The sequence below is a fragment of the Lactuca virosa genome, chromosome 5, assembly GCF_052849685.1.
Source record: "Lactuca virosa cultivar CGN04683 chromosome 5, Lactuca_virosa_CGN04683_v6, whole genome shotgun sequence".
Lineage (NCBI taxonomy): Eukaryota > Viridiplantae > Streptophyta > Magnoliopsida > Asterales > Asteraceae > Lactuca > Lactuca virosa.
This window is the reverse complement of record NC_136430.1, coordinates 435,754,397-435,775,529: the sequence shown is the minus strand read 5'-3', so window position 1 is coordinate 435,775,529 and position 21,133 is coordinate 435,754,397. Positions and strand designations below refer to the sequence as shown.

Sequence of the window (21,133 nt, the reverse complement as noted above, 5' to 3'; positions counted from 1 at the left end):
GAATCTCATTTATGATTTAACCAAATCCCCGGACTTACTTTCTCTCTCTAGAAGCAATATCTTGTAGAGAGAGAAATAGAATGTGCCCTTTACGAATTATTCTCATATTTCTGTCGGCGACTCTCGCCGGATTCTTCGTTCTCCGGAACATCAAATCTCAATCTGATACTTCTTTGGACACCGACGCTGCTACTGCTGCTGCCGACGATTCCACATCATTCTGCAAATCATCACCGTCTGCCTCCGTCGGACGATCATCCTCTAAGGTGCTTTCTTTGATTTCTAGGGTTTTCGTTCTTGTTTTGTAGAATTCTGGATGAAGAATTTCGAATTTAAACAAATGTAATGTCGATGTGTTAATTACAGATTTACGGTGCTTTTGTGAACGGATTTTGGACTTGCGTTGATATGGCGAGTGGACGGTATTTGTGGAGAAACCTAGTTTCTGCTTCCAAACAATCGGATTAATCTTCTGATTCTGTGAGTGTCGTTTTAGTCAATTCGTTTTCTGTTAAATGTATTTAGTTATAATTACTGTTAAATTAGGCGAAAAGTGCATCTAGGTAACTTGATGGTAGTTGTTACTCACTTGATGATACTAGTTTCTAATCTACTAGACACAAAAATTTATCACCTTACGTATAAAATAAGCATTCAAAAACTCTCAATGCATGGATAATACAACTGCCTAATCATGTTTTGTTTTCTTAAACTGTCCTGATGTTGACACACTTTTATCTTGATGCTTCAACTCTTTTCAAATTTCTTACACTGTTAGGATAAATGTCCTTTAGGAAGAACTTAGGCCTATAGTAGTGCTGCTTCTGTAATGTTCTTACAAATATAATATAATCTTAGAGAGTGGATTGAAAGGATAAGGGTAAGTTGTATCCATCTGTATGAAGGTGTCATGAACATGATCATGATGAATGTTGTTGGATGTTCTTGCTTTTATCAAATCACAGGGTGGGGAAGGTTTACCTTCCGATTCCATTCTTTTGACAGATTCCATTCCATCCAAAAACATTGATTCATAGCCCCCTTTGATCTTTCTTTCAGAATTGTTAATTTTATGATCCAAATATGTCAAATATGCAGGTGGGAATTTTGTGTGGATGTGGGCTTCCTTTTCTATGTACAGTTTGGAACCGGATTGGATATGAATTTGTGTTTTGATCATTCTGTATGTTGTGTTTTTGGCTTCTTTAGGTCAATCTGTCATAAGTCTCAAAGCTGTAGAATACAAAACCTACTGTTTGGATGCTTGGATTCCACATTATATCTTTTATAAATTCTAGCATATGATGTTTATAATAATATACAAAGAAGTTTAGACATGTTTTGTGCTACTATCATATTCACATGCTGCACATTATTCTGGCAGCAACAGGGTACCTAGTTGGTAAGCACGCAAGAAAATAACAAAAAGTTCAAAAGTGTGGCAGTTATTTTCACATGGTGTGATCTACAATGTTTATTTGTAAATATAATGATCATTTTTGCTAGTTAAAAGATTTTTGGACCTTATCCATAGAAAAGTGCAAACCACAGTGATCATTTTTGCAGTTTTGTCTCGTAAGACTTTCATCGTTAGGTATGTTTAGCTCCAATGAGTTTTGCAATAAAGGGTTAATTTTTTTGAACCTTCTATTGCCAAGTGATGTGATGCTTCCTCAAACTTTTCATTCTTTTTTAGTTTTTTAGGCATTGATGTCCAAAACACAATATTATCCCCAATATAGCCATCACAAATAACATAAACAGGTGAATTTAGAATATGGGCATATGGAAGATTTGTCCCCTCCCCAAGCTGGAGGTTTTATGTTGATAATTGGAAGAGATATAGCTTTGGGGAGAAGATACCTTTTTTCCCATCCTTAATAAATTCTTGGAGTTTGGGAGTTTTTGAGGGTTTTAGTGGGGTTTCTTTATGTGGGTTAGTTAGAAGTTATTGGGTCAAATTTTGGGTGTATAGGGTGATTAGAAAGTGGTTGAAAAGTTGGATTTGGATTGGTTGGAACTTTGTTAGGTTGTTCTTATTATTCCTGTAATCCAGTTTGTACCTTTTTGTATTCTTTTATTTTTTCTGAATAAAGTTTGCTGAGCCTTTGTCTCTTTCAAAAAAAAAAAAAGATTTGTCCCCTCCCCCAAAAAAACAGGAGTGCTCAAAGATGAGCTTGTCTAATAAAACCATCAATTATATTATAGTAATCAACGGTTATTGTTTTTAGTTCCCTATTTATATTCCAATCAAATTAATATTCATATATCACTTCAATAAGAACTACAATAATATGACAATGACTCATTCTATTAAATTTAAATATGGAATGGGAGCTCGATACCAAACCCTTGATTACCGTATTTGTTTAAAAATTCACTTGTTTGGGTCCGGGAATGGTATTGGTGAATGGTGATCCTTGTTTTTCCAGCCATCTTTTATTTACTTTCACCCTGCTTTCTATGATTATGTTCCAATTTCCATATCAGTTTCCCCCATCTGGGCCCAGTCTCTCCCTCTTCTGCCTCTTAATTCTATGAGTTAGAAAAGGTATATGTAATATGTACAGAGAAAATAGAGAGCAAAATAAACTACAATGGGTAAACTACGTACCCTATGTAATCCTATTTATATGTGGTGAAAATTAGAATCTTTTCGATATTGGTAGAAATGGTCAGTAGACTTGTTATATAATGCTATATTCTTCACATTCTCCACCTTGGCATTACTTACTAAGTCCACCCACTATTTTTAATGCAAATCGCATCCATACGTGAAAGCATAACATCCTTACAATACTCAAAACTGAAACCTTGGGAAACCAACCAGTATCCATGCTTTGGCGAATGCTCCAACCCTACATAGACCACCAATATCGATCAATGCCATCCTCCATCCGATGAATATAAACTCCTCTGGTTGAGCCCTTCTGTTTCCTTCATCGAGATAACCATGAAGAAACTAGGGGTCACAATCATCTCGTGTTCGGATCTGCGGTTCATAAAGTATGACCCATACATGACTTGTATAACTAAATGTGTCATATGGTTCAACACTCACCCATGTATAACAAAAACAAACACGACCCGTCTAACCCGTTTAACAGGGTTTGTCAGTTCAGGAGTTTTAATTGTGTTCATGGGTCACCATTATATAAGAACATGTATGCATCATCTTCATTCATTTTAATATATTTCATACTATTTATAAAATTAGGTGCCTTTATCTCTAATTAATAAAGCTTATACTCATAAGAAAAGTTATTGGTAGAAATTTTATATTATAGAATAATCAAACACAATTTCTATTAGAATTGAAATAATATATACTCTTAGGCAGTGCTTGGTACGTCAGAACTAGCTGATAAATTAGTTTATTTTTTGAGTTTTTTTAAATTGTCATGTTTGGCAGACCAAAAAGTAGTTTATAAGCTAGTTTTTTAAAAAACTACTTATACTAGCTTTTCAGAAGTTTTTTTTTTTTCAAAATATACTCCTAAATTAATTATAGAAAACATATTATTTTAAATGTCATTTTATATCTTTCGGTTAGCTTATCAGCTAGTTTTATCAAACATCATTTTTTTATCAACTAGTTTTTCATATAACAATTAGTTTTTCAGTTATCAACTAATTTTTTAGCTAATAACTAACTTTTCAGCTAGTATGCCAAACATAACCTTAATCTCTTACAAAAATAAACGGGTTGACGGGTCTACTCGTGAACCTGCCTACCAACTTGAACATAACTTGTTTATTATACGGTTACACGGGTCGACCCATGAATCTACTTACCAACTCGAACACGACCTGTTTGTTATACAAGTTACACGGGTCAACCTGAAAAATGACTCGAACCTGTTTAAGGTCAACTTAAACCTGTTTATTTGTGTGTCGGTTTTGTGTCGTGTCGAGAATTATCACTCCTAGAAGAAACTTCCCATCTCGTACTACGTGTGGAACCATTTCTTGTGTCGACACCAACCATTTGGCTAAACACATAAGGCACAAATCGTATTGTGACATAAGCCATGAACCGCAGCTACAATCCGCATTTCTTTCCAAACATCACCTTAAGTCCTTAACCCATGGACCACCCTTTTCAAGGTAAACGCCTCCCAACAATTAGTCGGTTCTCCTAAACCACCAACATCTCCTCTACTTACTTATACTCCATAAGCTCCCATGTCCTCGAACGAAGTGGAGTGGAGTCGCAAAGGAGCTTGACATCCTACATGGCAAGGGCATGTCCTAAGGCACATTGGACCTCACCTGTGGCAAGCACAATAAAGGTGTTGTCAACAACACTCTTTAGCTCTTTCTCTCTCTTCGTATTTTCTCCCAACATTGCCGCTCTCTTCTTTCTTGCCATGTCACCCGTCCTCTTCTAAACCAAGATGAAATTTAGGTTGAGCTTAGGTTGCCATAATAAAGATGACTCCCTAACTCCCTTAATCCTTATACCAAGTATAGATTGGCAAAATGGTAATTTTGGGTTTTGTTTACAAAAAAATATGTTTTTTTTTTTCTTTTAATTTTCTAATTTCTAACGGTAAGAAGATGGTGGTGACCGGTGAGGTTAACCTTTGAAATGGGCCGTAAAGGAGCCCGGCTCGATATCAATATTACCGACTTATTTCGAACTGATTCAATACCTTCCTGTTAAGAAGTCAAAAGTCTAAATTCGTAACGGTCGGATTTTATAAGACTGACGTTGGGTGGGTGAAGTGAACGTTAGTGGAGATGATGGGGAAACGAAAGGGGCGTCAATCAGAGAACACAGAAACCCTAAATACTTCTAGTAGGGGAGGAGATGATGAATCCAGAAATGGACGATTAGATGATTTAGAAGAAGGCGAGAAATCAGGCTTCTTCGCTTGCTATTTGTTGACGTCACTCTGCCCTAGATACAAAGGACACACCTACATCGGGTAATTTTTTGCTTTCCTTTCGATCTCCATTTTCTGTTTAGTAATTGTCACAAGTTACGGTTTCTAATGACCATCGATGTATGATTCTTTGATAATTAGAGATCCAGATGCTATTTCGGGTGTATTTGCGTTACTGATTTCTGAAACTCGCTCAATCCCCATTGATCGATAAATTAGAGTTGTTATACTTCAAATGTTATGTTTTCCTTTCGATGAATTAAAGCTTTTAATAATCGTAGCCATATGATTCCTCGATAATTAGCAATCCAGGCGACGTTTATAGTTTATCTGTGTTACTGATTCCCCTGTAGCTTACAAATTTCTTATTCTGAGTTCATTTTACATCGGTTGATGATGATGTGTGTTTATCATTTTCTAGATTCACTGTGAACCCACGGCGGCGTATTAGGCAACATAATGGTGAATTATGCAGCGGTGCATTTAGAACCAAGAAAAAACGCCCTTGGGAAATGGTACTCTGCATCTATGGTTTCCCAACTAATGTTGCTGCTCTTCAGGTATGCTCAATCATCTATCAACTCAAAACGCCAATCACCTTTCAAATAATCAAAATGTGGAATTAATATTCAAGATTTCTTTACATTGTTACTCAGTTTGAGTGGGCTTGGCAACACCCTGTGGAATCACTAGCAGTAAGAAAGGCGGCAGTTGGTTTTAAGTCACTGGGCGGACTTGCAAACAAGATCAAATTAGCATACACAATGCTCACTCTACCAACCTGGAACAAGTATGTACAGTGATTTTGACTATTTTCAATTCAAATTATCTCTGTGTGTTTGTTCATACTTACTAACATTTTATCTGTATGATTTGATGAAGCTTGAACCTCAATGTAAACTTCTTTTCAACAAAATACACAAAGCATTATGCGGGGTGCCCTACCTTGCCCAGCCACATGAGGGTTCATGTTCGCTCCATGGATGAACTTCCATGTTACACAGAAGGATATAAAGAAAGTGAAGAAGATGATATGTTTGGATTTGGCAACAGTTTTAGGGATGATGATGAAGAACCGGTTCTTGTTTCTTCAAATCATCATAACAACAAAGAAGAAGAAGAAGAAGAAGAAGAAGCAACTTCTGTTTCAGATACTGAAATTCATGAACAAGAAGTAGAACCAGTTTTTGTTTCTTCACATCATGAAATTTTTGAAGAAGAAGAAGAAGCAACTTCTGTTTCAGATACTCAAAATCTTGATGATTCTCTGGTGTGGGTGATCAGTGATACACCAGAGAAATCGTTTGTGTCTCCGGTGATTGAAGATGGAAATGGTAAAGTGAAGGGGGGTATGGGTGAGGATGGAATTGGAATTGGGACTGGAATTGGAATTGGAATTGAGATTCCTGTTTCTGGTGGTGGGGTTGAGGTGATAGATGTTTTCAGTCCATCACCGGAGTACAGGGCGAGTTCAAGAAGGAAGAAAAGGGCGGTTTTTGTTGACTGCCCTGAGATTATTGACTTGACTCAGTCTCCCATATGTGTGTAAGTGTATGTTGTTTACAGCGACCAGCTTTCACTATCTAAGTGAAAGAAGCCAAACTTGGTTACTAAAACAGGTGTATGGTGAAAGTTGAGGGACTCAATTGTAATTCATGTTATTTGTTTTATTATTACATAAAGAGTGGAATGATCATTCATTCTATCATATGTAGTTTGTTTGTTTGTTTTATTATTAGTTTTCTATTTATGATAAGTGGTAGTTAAATAAGCTAATGACAGTTTGATAGTTAGTTAGAAACTAACTAGTAACAACATGAAAGCGTCATGCATTTATGCAATCATCGTTCAAAAAGAACACACTGTTATAGGCAACAAGGTAACGTGAAGTTCGTATCAACCTAGATTACCTCTCGTATGCTAAAAATGAACCTAACACGAAGATTTGAACCACAGATCAGATGGACAACTTTTATGTTTGGCCAATCTCTTTTTTAACTAATTTCTAAACGAATTTCCCATTTGAACATTCGAAAATAAAATATAAACAAAGGTGACCCATTTTTATATATACGAGTTGAAATTGCCCCCTTTAGTTACGAGATATATGTTATATTTGCAAGTATTAAACATGTTTTGTTTTGTACATAACATGATTATACGCTATAGATGCCTTCTGTTACCATCACGTGATCGTGTGACTTAGCATCATCCATAACGAAGCAAAGTTATATCTTTCTAACATCATCATTCAAAGATATCAACCAAAAGTAGGCACACTTTTTCAAAGTCACGAGCACAAAATATGAAAGAGAAGTTATCCACCGCATTGACATGTGTTGCAAGCAACACCATAAACTTTTCATGATACCCAAAAAAAGAGACCTTTTTATCATAATAAAAAACCAACTTATCAGGTAAGGTCATACATGTGTTACACAAAATACCACAAACTTTTTCACAATTCCCAAAAAAATCGTTTTCGACTTGACACATAAAAAGACTTAACAGATAAAGTAAATAGATATAATCTTTCCCCGTTAACTCTTTACTCTTAGGGAGGAGGGAGTCATTCCCTCTCAACCCACCGAACACACTGCCACATCAGTTTTTGTCTCTCATTTTTCTCTATTTTTCCCAACCCATAACACACAGAAACTCTATCTTTTTCAACCCACTCAATTAAAAAAACACAAAACAACTAAAGTACAAGTTTTAAAACATATTGTACAAGAGACAGTGAGAGAGAAAGTAGAGAGAGAGGATGCAGTGAGTTAGTGAAACCAATTAAACAATCCGCTGAAGAGGGAGTGGTACCGGCGGTAACTCTATTGCTAATTAAGATTTTACGTTGATTGTTTTGTATTTTTTTTAAATTGAATGGGTTGAGTGAGTTAAAAAAGATAGGATTTCCGTGTGTTGTAGGTTGGGAAAGATGAAGAAAAATGAAAGAAAAAAACTGATGTGACAGTGGGTTCGGTGGGTTGGGAGGGAATGACTCCCTCCTCCCTTAACCTTTTATAAACTTGACATTATTTATTTTTTCCTTCCATTTTTCAAAGGTTAAAGGTTATGTCGTAATTCTCATATATATATATATATATATATATATATATATATATATATATATATATATATATATATATATATATTAATTGAAGATGATTTTCTATTTGAAAAATTGATTGATCCACATAGAATATATATACTTCACTAACTTTTACGATAGCTGCAAATGTGCCGTATCTTATATTTTGGTCAAAAATTGTTCAAGTAATTTAGTAAGCAAATTAGTTAGTGTGGTGTGATATTTTAGATAAAATGCTGAATAGTGAAGCGCTTAAAATCTTGAAATGTGCTTAAGACCTTGAACGTACCTAATATATTGAGAATAAAATAGTGATGTTAAAGTAAATTTCAGACTCTTAAAGAGTAACAATTGAATTCAAGATACGAATGTATATGTATTTAGAAATCAGGACAAAAATAATGTTAAAGGTGTAAACTTGTTGAATAAAATGATAAATCTTAAGATATTCAAAAAAGGATAAAGATATTATATAGTATCTTGAGGTTGTAGCTACGTAAATGTTTGCTTATAAGTAAATAAATGATAAAATACACGTGTGTGAATATTGTGATTGATCGAATAACCGTAAGCAAATAAAATAAATGCAAGAACACAAAATATATGATGAAAGCCTTCAATCATTTAGGATCTTCAGCATAAAATCTCGAGAGATAACAAAGTCACATTGTTTTAGAACTTTGATTAAGTAGAAAATAGGTTACAGGTGCTGATCGTATGATGAGTGTAGTTGTGCTAAAGAGTGTTCAAAGAGAAAGAGAGAGTGAGAGGCGATGTGTCTGTGTGCTATGATCAGCAAGACTATTACACATGTATAAGATAATAAAGTTTTTTATAATCTAGGGATCTTTCTTGATTTCGGCTTGACCAGGTTTTCCGCATAAACTCAACGTTTCAAGCCCTTTAACCCTGCATATAATATCATAATAAATACGATGCCATTCCCAAGATATTGACTAATCCAAGATCTTGGGATACCCATGATGTTAGCGTAAGTTTATGATTTTGGTAATAATAAGTAAAGATGAAAATTCCATAACCCTTTATATTGGAGAATCAATTTCTTAAGTGAAGAATCACATCCTGTTTTTAAATATCATCCCATTTTTTTAAATTTCATTTATTATTTATTAACAACAAAGACAACCATTAGTATGGATATGAACAATTAGAAAGTTGATCACAAAACATGATCCTGCTGTTGTAGTAGTACCTCATGCTGCTCTGGTTGTACTTGATCTTGTTGCCAATCCCAAATTACATCGGCAAGTCCAGGTCTTAAACCTTCGTTTACTACTTTCTGATATTCCAACGTATCTCCATTACATTTCTTCACTTCTACCATATGAAACGACGGCGTAAGCTCAAATATCTCAGCATCAATTGACAAAATTCCCTTTCTGCCCTCCTTCATTCCCTCCAATTTCAACAACCCCGCTTCTCTTTTACTCACTTTCATCCCTAAAACTTCACCAATTTCTTCCAATTTAGAAATAATAACAGAAGCCGGCCGCCAAATAGTAAATCTCGCCTCCTTTTTATGTCGGGATTCCTCAAACAACGTTGTCAAATCGAACCCTGGAGACAGGGAGATTATATGAAACGCATTCATACTCGACGGCTTCATTGAATCTTGACTTTTTATGACCGTTGACGACGACGACCCTGAAGCTCCATTATTTTCGATCTTTCCCTTTTTAAACCAGGAATTTTCTTTTATTTTCGAAATTGTAATTCTTTTAACGGGATTCGGATCCAAGATTCTCAAGATCAATCTTCGTGCTTCTAATGGAAACCAATTTGGAAACCTAAATTCCGATTTTCCAATCTTTCTATACATTTCGAGTATATTTGAATCATGAAATGGAAGATAACCAGCTAAAAGAACATATAAAATCACCCCACAAGACCAAACATCGGCTTTATCACCATCGTAGCCTCTCCTATTGATCACTTCGGGTGCCACGTAAGCAGGGGTCCCACACGTCGTATGCAGGAGGCCATCTTCACGCTTCGATTCAGCAAGAGCACTTAACCCAAAATCAGAGACTTTAAGATTTTCATTCTCATCTAATAACAAGTTTTCGGGTTTCAAATCACGATGATAAACACCTCTACTGTGACAAAAATCAACGGCACTGATTAACTGTTGGAAATATTTACGAGCTATATGTTCTTTTAGCCTTCCTTTTGATACCTTATTGAAAAGCTCACCTCCTTTGGCGTATTCTAAGGCAAAATAGATCTTGGTTTTGGTTGCCATGACTTCATAAAGTTGTAAGATGTTAGGGTGTTTCACAAGTCTCATGATTGATATTTCTCTCTTGATTTGATTAATAAGCCCAATTCTTGAAACCTTCTCTTTGTCTATTACCTTAATTGCTACACTTGATCCTGTTCTCAAATTGCGAGCATAGTATACCTTTGCAAATGTGCCTTGACCTAGTAATCTACCCAACTCATATCTTCCCATCAAGATATTCTCTTTAATGTCCATATTTGTTGTATACAAAATCTTGATATATACTTATGTAACATAACAAGCTACCCTGATCTTCTTTCTAAAGGAACGATGAAAGAATGCAGACAATATATAAAGAAACTGTAAGCAGTAGTTGGGGATGAAGTAGATGTCACGAACATGAGATCCAAGCCTGAACATCAAAAATCAGAAAACCATGTTTATGATTCTGAATACAAGAGATATCATGTCAAAAATTATCATATGGAATTTGAAGGCTAAACAAGTATGTATGTATATGGGATTTTTGCAAAACATACAAGACCATTGTGAACTTATTAGTTGAAAATTTAAAGTGAAGCTCTTACGCAATATTCTACGTGTTTTTAAATAATCCATAAACCAATCACCAAGCAAAACCTAAACCTACACCTAAACCAAAACTTCTGGACTCAACCATAGATATGTTGAATTCAAAGGATAATTATGATCACGAACAAGAACAACTTCGATTCGATTGAGAATCATTCCGAGTGATATAAGTGAAATGAAGTATAAAAGGGAGAAGAAGAATCGATATCTGTTTACCTGTTTGGTTCTTGGAGCACGACCTGTGCATCAATGGAGAAAAAATATTGATTGATGCAAAGAAATTTTTTGTTAAAATTGCGTGGTTTCTACAGAGACACAGTCAGTTCAAATGGCTTTAACGCATGCAATTGTGGTGGTAATCATCCCAGTTACGGAAGGTTTGGTGAGCTGTTTTTACACTTTTTATATGCCCAGTTGGAAAGTGGAATTTGGATCTTGAATAAACCCGGTTGAAAGTTTGGCGAAGATACGTTTTGGGTCCCTCTACTTTGATTTGTCTTTTTCTTTTTTTGGAATGATAATAAAAACAGTTTTATTTTGTTTTTTTCTTTTTTTTTTAATGATAATAAAAACAGTTTTATCTTGAAATTTTTTGAAGCTATTCAAATTCAAAATTGATTCTAGTCGACTCAATTAAAATTTAAAAAAGGAGTTCAAAATATATAACGAATCAAACTTAACCTTATTATAAGGATTCAACAGAATATTTTATGGAGTCTTTCTTGCCCTAAATTTGCAAGATATCAAATATAATTTCAGCATAAATTTCTTACCTAATCGGCTAATCGAGTTCTAATGAGGTTGAATTTAACTCGATTCGAGTTCGAGCCTTCAGCAAAATTACTTACAAAACTGTCAGATTAAGTATGGATTTGGTCTATCAATGTTTATGACGAATCAATGATTATGTTCGACTCTTTACTTTGACTCATTTTTGTATTATCGTTTTGCACGCATTAAAAGTCATCTATGTGATACAATCATTCTTTCTTTATGTAAACATTTTTGTCAACGTTTATCTCCCCATACAAAATTCTAATAGGATTGTTGTTGTTGTTGTTGTTGTTGTTGTTGTTGTTGTTAGTCTGACTCAAACACGAGCTTTGTTGAGCTCGAGCTACTTTAGAATAAAAGCTATTTTGTAACACCCATAAAATTTGAGCCAAATTAAAACATTTTAATTCATTCAAAAACCATTAAGTTCATACACCTTGTTTTCAAAATAGTTTAAACATCAGAGTATCCCCCAGAACCATATCACATAAATCATAAAACATGAGGAGCGGTACGATCACGCCTTTGCCTTGCCACGATCTCCTGAAGTACCTGAAACAATACACTGAAACTGTAAGCCCGAAAGCTTAGTGAGTTACCCCCAAAATACCAACCACACATAAACATACTCATAACATATCACAAATAGAACAACCATGCACATCAGGTCTACTGTGTGACTGGTCCGCCCGCACCGGGCCTTCAGTCCACCTGGTCCACCCTCCGAGTCTAGCCATGTACATCGAGTCTACAGTGTGATTGGTCCGCCCGCATCGGGCCTTCAATCCACCTGGTCCACTCTCTGAGTCTACAGTATGACTGGTCCGCCCACACCGGGCCTTCAGTCGGCCTGGTCCACTCTCCGAGCCTCGGCACGTCTGGTCCGCCCTCTCGGGGCCTTCAGCCTATCCGGACCGCTCGCTGGGCCTTCGGTCTTTCCGGTCCGCCCTGGGTATGTTGGCCTACAGCATAAAGCAGGACCCGCCTCAACCCAACCCCCATCAAACAACCATGTGCACATAAAACAATTAATCACATAACAATCCTTAACCAGACAAACAGTCTAACATATCACATAGCATATCAACATCCTAACCAGGATTCTGACCTAACCGGTCACTAGCATAACATTACCCTATATACCGGGTACCGACCTTAACCAGGTCACTAACATAACACCATCCTAACTACCAGGATGCGGATCTAGCAAAGCAATAACATATCAAACAATACCCGGATTTCCATCCGATAAAGGGCCGGCCTTGGTGCCGTAGACCCTGTCGATATAGTGAGGATAACTCACCTACAATTGCCGACTGAAGAGATAAGACCAAACTGCTCCGACCACCGACACGAACTCCACCACAGAACACTACCAAAGAACCAATTCCATAAATACCAAAATTACCATAATACCCTTGGAAATCAAACTGGTCAACTCTTGGTCAAAGTCAAAGTTCTCAGTCAAAGTTAACCTTCATAACTGACTCTACTCGCCGAGTCAACCCGTTGACTCGTCGAGTCCTTATACTCTGAAAACTCTTAGAACACGACTCAACTCGTCGAGTCACCCCACGACTCGTCGAGTCCAACGATCTCCGAGTCCCATCCTGCTCATCTCACCGAGTCACCTCCCGACTCACTGCTTCGAGGTTTAACCAGAAAGATTGGGGTTCTGCAACCAGACTCGCCGAGTCCAAGGCAATCTTCAACAGACTCGCCGAGTTGTTCTTCAACTCGCCGAGTCCATGCACATGTTCATACAACTCGTCGAGTACACCCATGTGACTCGCCGAGTCTCTTCAGTTCTCAATCCATACAGAGGCTTTTCGAGCCATGCAGGGGTTCCAAACTGTAGATCCACCCTTCTAGGGCATAACCCCTACGTAAAGTTGCAAACTTTACGTGAAACCAAGGAGTTAAAGGTCCAAATCACTCTAGGGATTGGGTTTGAGACAAGGATCCTTTCAAACAAACCCAAAGGATGATGCTTTATGCTCTCATAGCTCAAAACTAACCTAGATCCGAAGTTGCAACCTCAAATCTAGCCTCTAAACCCGAAATAGATCTCAAACAAGCTAAGGGACCCCAAATCAATCACCATGGATGAATCCAAAAAGGAAATAGCTTAGGATAAAGGCTTCTTACCTCTGAGATGTGCCCAAATTAATGTAGATTCCAGATCTACACAAGCCCCTTGATGCTAGCCTCTAATTCCTCAAGCCTCTTACACCAAAATCTTCTTCCAAGCTCCAATCTCCTCAATCAATGGTGTTTCATACGAACTAGGGTTTGCTGGAACTCTCAGGGTAGCAAGGGGGCTGTGGGAAGGATATAATGTTCTTTATATAGGGTGCAAACCCTAATATTAGGGTTTTCTCTCTTCAGCACCAACTCGTCGAGTCCTAGCCACCGACTCGGCGAGTTGGCCACTTAAACCTGCGACAAAATCCCGCTCCGACTCGGCGAGTAAGCGGACCTACTCGTCGAGTCCCTTCTTTTATTTACACTTTTGGCCCTTCCTTAAACTTCTGAAATTTCGGGATGTTACATACTTCAGCTTGTTTTGTAAACATGGGTGTATAGACTACATATGTGCTTTTGTATTAGCAAGAGTATTCATAAATGTTTAGAATAAAAATATTAATAAAATAATTATCATTTTAAAAAAGAATAGTCATAAAAATGACCACATGATTTTTATAAATTATATTAAATGGCCAAGTTTTTGTCCATTTACAAATTTCGCCAACTATTCCGAAATGATTCATTTCGGATCTGAGATCCGATAGATACCGGCCTGTTTATGTTCCCCTATTTTAAACAAAATATGAAATATAGTACCCACAACATCCTGGAACGTTGATTTAGGTTCTCTTAAGGATTTTACCCACAACATCCTGAAACGTTGATTTAGGTTCTCTTAAGGATTTTGTCAAGACAAAGTATATATTCAAAGTCGATGGAGACAACTTATAATGTCCAAGTTGAAAAAACTGACATGACACGCTAACCCGACACGAATTCGATACTAAATAAAGTGGGTTGGGTAAGAGATTACAATGCGTTTAGAGGGTGTTTGGAATTACTTTTTAAAGTGAGTTTATGGACTTTTGGCTTTTTCAAAAGCTAAAAGTTTGAAAATGTGTTTGGTAATTCTAAAAGTCCTTTTAGAATGACTTTTTTGGCAAGAAGAAAAATGAGTGGTTTTAAAAGTCAGAAATTTGTGACTTTTGGCTTTTTGACTCATTGGCGTAATGCCCAGACTTCCCACACTTGAAACATATCACCTCTTCGCCACATTTTCTCAAGTGTTTCTTCTTGCACTTATCGCACCACCTTGTTTCACTTCCTCCTCCTCCAAACTTTGAAAATTTGCTTTCCTTGTTGGAACCTGAAGTTCCTTCAAACTTTCTTTTCTCACCAACCTCTGTCCTCTCCAGACCCTTCTCCCTGATCTGGATCTCAACATTCTTAGCAACCCAGATGGCGGCTTTCAAAGTGGTTGCTTGCTTGACCATTGGACCAAAGTCCGCTGGTAATCCATGGGCAAACTTGTTGACCTTGGAAAGTTCAGTTGGAACTAGATAAGTAACAAGCTTTATCTTTTCCGTGAAACTAGTAGCGTATTCAGTGATGCTCATTTTCCCTTTCTTCAAATTCTGGAACTTATTATTGATTTCCAGAAGATCCTGCTCAGAGCAGTATTGCATTTTTAGTTGTACCAGGAAGTCTTACCAAGACATCTTATTAGCTTCTCCCTTGAGCATTGAATCAGCCAGTAGCTTCCACCAGCTCAGTACTCCAGATTTTAACAGAGGGATCGCGAGAGCGGTCTTCTGTCTGTTTCTGCATTCGCAACTCTCAAACATTGTCTCCATTTCGGAGATCCAATTCATAACTTCCACCGGTATCGGGCTTCCAGAAAGACACGATGGCTTGGATGCCATGAAATCTTTGTATTTGCATCCACGTCCATCACCTCCTCCATCCTGGTTGTTTCGTCTAACTATCGGTGGGTTGGCTTGACCAACAGTCCCACTGTAGTTCCCTCCTTCTGATTGCCTTTCATTCAATTCGGGTTGTTCAACAGGTATCGTAGTTTCTTCCCTATTCTGTTGTAGTAGTTGCCTCGTCGCCTCCATTTGACGATCCAACATCATCTGGATCATCGCTTGTACCCCAGCCATCGTCATTGGCTCAGGTGCAGCTGCTACAACAGGTACTTGCTCAAGTACTTGGGGTTGAGGGTTTTGATTCCTGTTTCCGTTTGCATTTCCAACTCCACTTCGGGTTCTTTCCATTTTGATCTATACACCAAATAGGCGAATTTAGATCTTTATTCACGATAGACGTTCAAATCTTCATTATCACTCCGAAATGTTTACATGCTAGTTCTAATGTCGTAGTCGTACGCTTAGAATCCTAAACACATAAGGTTTCCAGATCCGGTCGGCAACAGACCATAGATCCGAACAAATAATATCATATATGGCAAACATATAACTTTTAGCACATAAAAACATTTTAGGCATCTTTTCTAAAATATACTAGTGCTCGTGTCTAAAATATGGTAGACACTTATCTCACGATCATCACTTAACATTCTAAGTTTAAGTCTAGAAATCCTACAAATTCCTAGTTCGCTTAAACTAATGCTCTGATACCAACTGTGACATCCCCAATTTCACGGCCAGAAAAGACCGATTTCGTTTATGCTTTTTAAAATAAAATCAGAGTAATCATTTGATTAAAAGTGTTGCGGAATTTGTTCCCAGAAAAACATGATAAATATGTTATCAAATCATTTCCTAAGAAATGTATTTTATTCATTTAAACCATTGGGATGTCATTGTCAATACAAAAACATAAGCATAAACAAAACTTATATTCATTTACACTAGTGAACTACTTCTCTTTTAATCTCTCAGTGTAAAGCAACTTCGTATCGATACCTGTGATACAAATAAACTGAGTGGGTCAGGCTTGAGAGCCTGGTGAGCATATAGGGTTTTCAACCCACAATAAATAACTTTATTATGTTAAACATCAAACAATCAACCCAATTACCCAACCCCATTATCTTCTTTATTTATTAAGGAGTTACCCTAAGAATCATCTATCACTCATTCCTAAGGATTCCTCCTAAGGAATAGGCATGAAGTCACATCGTCGCCAAGGTTTATACAACAGGCACTAAGTCCATAGCTGCCAGGGTTTTTAGAGTACATCTGCTGAACATATAGTTCACACACCTACATGTTGCGAGCCTGCTAGTGTTCCATGGACCGTCTAGAATAGTCCATGGTTTTCATCCATACTCTGCTGAATGACGGGGCCATCGCTTGGCTCATCGCTTCTCACCATATTTTACCACTCATATATCATCGCTCATCTTTCATCGCTCATCATTTATCTCATCATTTTATCACACATCAACTTATTTCACCTATCCATGTTATACCCAACATATTTGTAGATAAAATATATATACATTTTAAACCATTTTAAACATGTATAAAAAATTCTTTCATCTACCCATGTTTTACCCAACATATTTGTAGATATAAAATACATATACAGTTTAAAACCTGTATAAAACAATCATTCAACATCTATCTCAAATAAACAAACAACATATATACAAATAGCACGTATTTTATATAAAATATTTCATATCTATGTGTGAGGTGAAAGTGACTATACACTCACTTGATAAGACGATAACCGGACAGCATTTCGTTACTATAATTAGCTTTCTTCGTTGAAAACCGGGAGTTTTCTTGAAAACCGGGCCCTGCGAGGGTTGGGCTTCAAACCTAAAAGATAAATTTCTCGGGCTTCTCGGGCACTTCGGAACGTATTTCGGGTGTTGAAAATAATACCGGGGCTTCGGGGGAAGTGGAAATAGTGGAAATATGAGTTTAGGGGTGAAAAAGGGGTAATTTCTCAAAAATACCGGGGAGGTCTTGCAGCTACTATTTATAGTAGCGAGGTCCGAAGCTTCGGCCAAAGGGAAGGAGGACACGCGGCGCAGATGCGAGGCTCGGATCCGGATGCGAGAAGTCATCGCGACACGCGTCGGACGGAGGCAGCTTCGGACGGAGGTGCACACGCGTCACTCCTCGGACGCGCCACGATGAAGACACGCGGCTGCTGACTCACCGAGATCGGACAAGGGGCGGTTCGCGAGAGCGGGTGACGTGGCTGGTACTGTTCATGCGAAAATTCCCGGTATTATCCAATATTTCTCGGTTTTTGAGCCAAAATCTTCTGAAATTCATAACTTTCGCACACGAGCTCGGTTTTTTACGTTCTTTATATGCACGCGTAGGTGAGAATATAATCTACAACTCTCGTTTAGACTTCGTCGGCTAATTTTGAATTTATTTTTAATATTATTATTTTTAACAGACCGGGACAGGTAAATCCGTTAAAAATTCATAACTTCTTCATCCGACGTCCGTTTTCGTCAGTCTTTTTACCATTGTACTACTATTGACGAGACCTTCGATTCTCGTTTAGGTTGTGTCGGCTAAAAATCACTCGATCTAAAATTCGAGTTTTTAGTTGTCTACTGCTAAGCTTACACTTAGAAAAATCATAACTTCCTCATACGAAGTCAGATTTGGGTGTTCTTTTTATGCACACTCTCGGTTTAATGTATTCTACGACTTTCGTTTAGATCGCTAAGGCCAAATATCGCTCTATCGTAAATTCAATATTTACGTCACGCTGTGTCGTGCCGGTTATGTCGCGAAACTTCGACGGGTCATAACTTTTTCGTTATAACTCGGATTTCAGCGTTCTTTATATGTACGGAATCCTTGTAACATATAATACAACTTATTTAAGATTAATCCTTCTAAATAATCTTCCATAAAAAAGTCATTTTTGACGCTCATTGTCCTTAAATTGACTAGCCCGAATCTGCGGGCGTTACAATTATCTCTCCCTTAGGATGATTACGTCCCTGAATCATCAACGAAATAGGGCTTGTATAATGATTCCATACGTTATTTTTCCATCCTAAGTAATAACCGTAATCTATGTTACTTCAAACGAGTATCTAACTCTTGGACTTCTTGACTGCAGGCAGTGCTCAAATCTTGTATTTACTCCTCGTACTATGTTGGACTTTCAATCGTAACCTTCAAGTTACAAAATAAATCCTTATTGAGGACTCCTTCTTCTTATTAGAATAAGTAATTTCCTTCATTTATTGTAACAGACCGACGTGTCATGTTCTAATGACCTCTCATCGTATAATGCAATGCTTAGACTCAGGTCTCTTAGAGACAAATTCCAGAATGGAATATACCTTCCTTCATATTCTAATGTGATATAATCACATTTTAGTATGTAGCATTTCTAGCTACAAGCTTCATTAACAACGAGCGCGATGCTATTGATCGCATTGATTTCAATCTTCTGACTTAAGTCAGATGTTACATCGAACTTGGTTCTCTGAACCACATAACAAACTCATCGTAGTCGGACTCAATTTGATATGACCACTAGGGTCGGAATAACAATCATCTCATTAGTCATTACCGAAACGATGGTAACGACATACTTGAACAAAAACGAAATCAATTACTAGCTTCTTGGTAACCTTGTGACTTTCCCTGATCCAAGTGTGAGTCCTGTGTTTCCAGTAGTATAGGCCGCTACTACTATTCACACCTACTCATAATCGTCCCAAGTATTGTCTCGCAGTTTCCAAGTCACCATACAAGAATTTCACATAGTCATTCAATACATCAAATAACAAAACCAGGGTTTATTTTATTTCTTAAAACGATTACACAGAGGTTCAAGTTTACCCTATACTATGCCCGCAATAGGCTACACCACATGTTATTATTCACATTGCTACTTCATAAATTGATCTTCGGGTATGAATTCCTCATCCTTGATTCCTCGCGTTGTTATCTGCTTCGTCGAGGATCATGTGGAATGCCCTTGGCTTTGGTGGTGCATTTGGCATTGTTGCTTTGTTTTTATTTGGGCAGTCTTTAGAAATATGCCATCTTTGTTACATCGAAACACACCTTCTTGTTGAATGTGAAGTCATTGGCATAATGCCCAGACTTCCCACACTTGAAACATATCACCTCTTCGCCACATTTTCCCAAGTGTTTCTTCTTGCACTTATCACACCACCTTGTTTCACTTCCTCCTCCATCAAACTTTTAAAATTTGTTTTCCTTGTTGGAACCTGAAGTTCCTTTAAACTTTCTTTTCTCACCAACCTCTGTCCTCTCCAGACCCTTCTCCCTGATCTGGATCTCAACATTCTTAGCAGCCCGATGGCGGCTTTCAAAGTGGTTGCTTGCTTGACCATTGGACCAAAGTCCGCTGGTAATCCATGGGCAAACTTGTTGACCTTGGAAAGTTCAGTTGGAACTAGATAAGTAACAAACTTCATCTTTTCCGTGAAACTAGTAGCGTATTCAGTGATGCTCATTTTCCCTTTCTTCAAATTCTGGAACTCATTATTGATTTCCAGAAGATCCTGCTTAGAGCGGTATTGCATTTTTAGTTGTACCAGGAAGTCTTACCAAGACATCTTATTAGCTTCTCCCTTGAGCATTGAATCAGCCGGTAGCTTCCACCAGCTCAGTACTCCAGATTTTAACAGAGGGATCGCGAGAGCGGTCTTCTGTCTGTTGCTGCATTCGCAACTCTCAAACATTGTCTCCATTTCGGAGATCCAATTCATAACTTCCACCGGTGTCGAGCTTCCAGAAAGACACGGTGGCTTGGATGCCATGAAATCTTTGTATTTGCATCCACGTCCATCACCTCCTCCATCCTGGTTGTTTCGTCTAACTATTGGTGGGTTGGCTTGACCAACAGTCCCACTGTAGTTCCCTCCTTCTGATTGCCCTTCATTCAATTCGGGCTGTTCAACAGGTATCGTAGTTTCTTCCCTATTCTGTTGTAGTAGTTGCCTCGTCGCCTCCATTTGACGATCCAACATCATCTGCGATCATCGCTTGTACCCCAGCCATCGTCATTGGCTCAGGTGCAGCTGCTACAACAGGTACTTGCTCAATACTTGGGGTTGAGGTTGTTGATTCCTGTTTTCGTTTGCATTTCCAACTCCACTTCGGGTTCTTTCCATTTTGATCTATACACCAAATAGGCGAATTTAGATCTTTATTCACGATAGACGTTCAAATCTTCATTATCACTCCGAAACGTTTACATGCTAGTTCTAATGTCGTAGTCGTACGCTTAGAATCCTAAACACATAAGGTTTCCAGATCCGGTCGGCAACAGACCATAGATCCGAACAAATAATATCATATATGGCAAACATATAACTTTTAGCACATAAAAGCATTTTAGGCATCTTTTCTAAAATATACTAGTGCTCGTGTCTAAAATATGGTAGACACTTATCTCCCGATCATCACTTAGCATTCTAAGTTTAAGTCTAGAAATCCTACAAATTCCTAGTTCGCTTAAACTAATGCTCTGATACCAACTGTGACATCCCCAATTTCACGGCCAGAAAAGACGGATTTCGTTTAAGCTTTT

At 37.6% G+C, this 21,133-nt stretch overlaps 4 protein-coding genes across 5 annotated transcripts in view; 2 read left to right on the top strand and 2 right to left on the bottom strand.

The window, feature by feature from the left end:
• LOC145114198 (Methyltransferase-related protein) lies at window positions 1-1,237 on the top strand. The gene is made up of 3 exons (XM_079050189.1): window positions 1-266; window positions 367-480; window positions 1,099-1,237. The coding sequence occupies exons 1-2, from the start codon at window positions 81-83 to the stop codon at window positions 466-468; spliced, it is 288 nt and encodes a 95-aa protein (XP_078906315.1). The 5' UTR covers window positions 1-80; the 3' UTR covers window positions 469-480; window positions 1,099-1,237.
• Window positions 1,238-4,663: 3,426 nt separating this feature from the next.
• Window positions 4,664-6,597, top strand: LOC145113603 (Excinuclease ABC, C subunit, N-terminal). Its single transcript, XM_079049676.1, has 4 exons — window positions 4,664-4,931; window positions 5,311-5,449; window positions 5,546-5,679; window positions 5,772-6,597. Exons 1-4 carry the CDS (start codon window positions 4,744-4,746, stop codon window positions 6,436-6,438), a joined length of 1,128 nt encoding a protein of 375 aa, XP_078905802.1. The 5' UTR covers window positions 4,664-4,743; the 3' UTR covers window positions 6,439-6,597.
• Window positions 6,598-8,617: 2,020 nt separating this feature from the next.
• LOC145113598 (SOS3-interacting protein 1) lies at window positions 8,618-11,165 on the bottom strand. 2 transcript variants are annotated; one of them, XM_079049670.1, is made up of 3 exons: window positions 11,027-11,165; window positions 9,191-10,631; window positions 8,618-8,886 (listed from the first exon to the last, which is right to left on the bottom strand). In XM_079049670.1, the coding sequence occupies exons 2-3, from the start codon at window positions 10,472-10,474 to the stop codon at window positions 8,881-8,883; spliced, it is 1,290 nt and encodes a 429-aa protein (XP_078905796.1). In that variant the 5' UTR covers window positions 10,475-10,631; window positions 11,027-11,165; the 3' UTR covers window positions 8,618-8,880. The 2 variants fall into 2 exon arrangements, with proteins under 2 accessions (XP_078905796.1, XP_078905795.1); XM_079049669.1 differs by lacking the exon at window positions 8,618-8,886 and having other exon boundaries at window positions 8,929-10,631.
• Window positions 11,166-12,029: 864 nt separating this feature from the next.
• The window catches only part of LOC145113599 (uncharacterized), a 44,235-nt gene continuing 35,131 nt past the window's right edge, over window positions 12,030-21,133 (bottom strand). Inside the window, exon 5 of the transcript XR_013710814.1 lies at window positions 12,030-12,136. The gene's annotated coding sequence lies outside the window, so the exon portion shown is untranslated. The remainder of the gene's footprint in view (window positions 12,137-21,133) is intronic.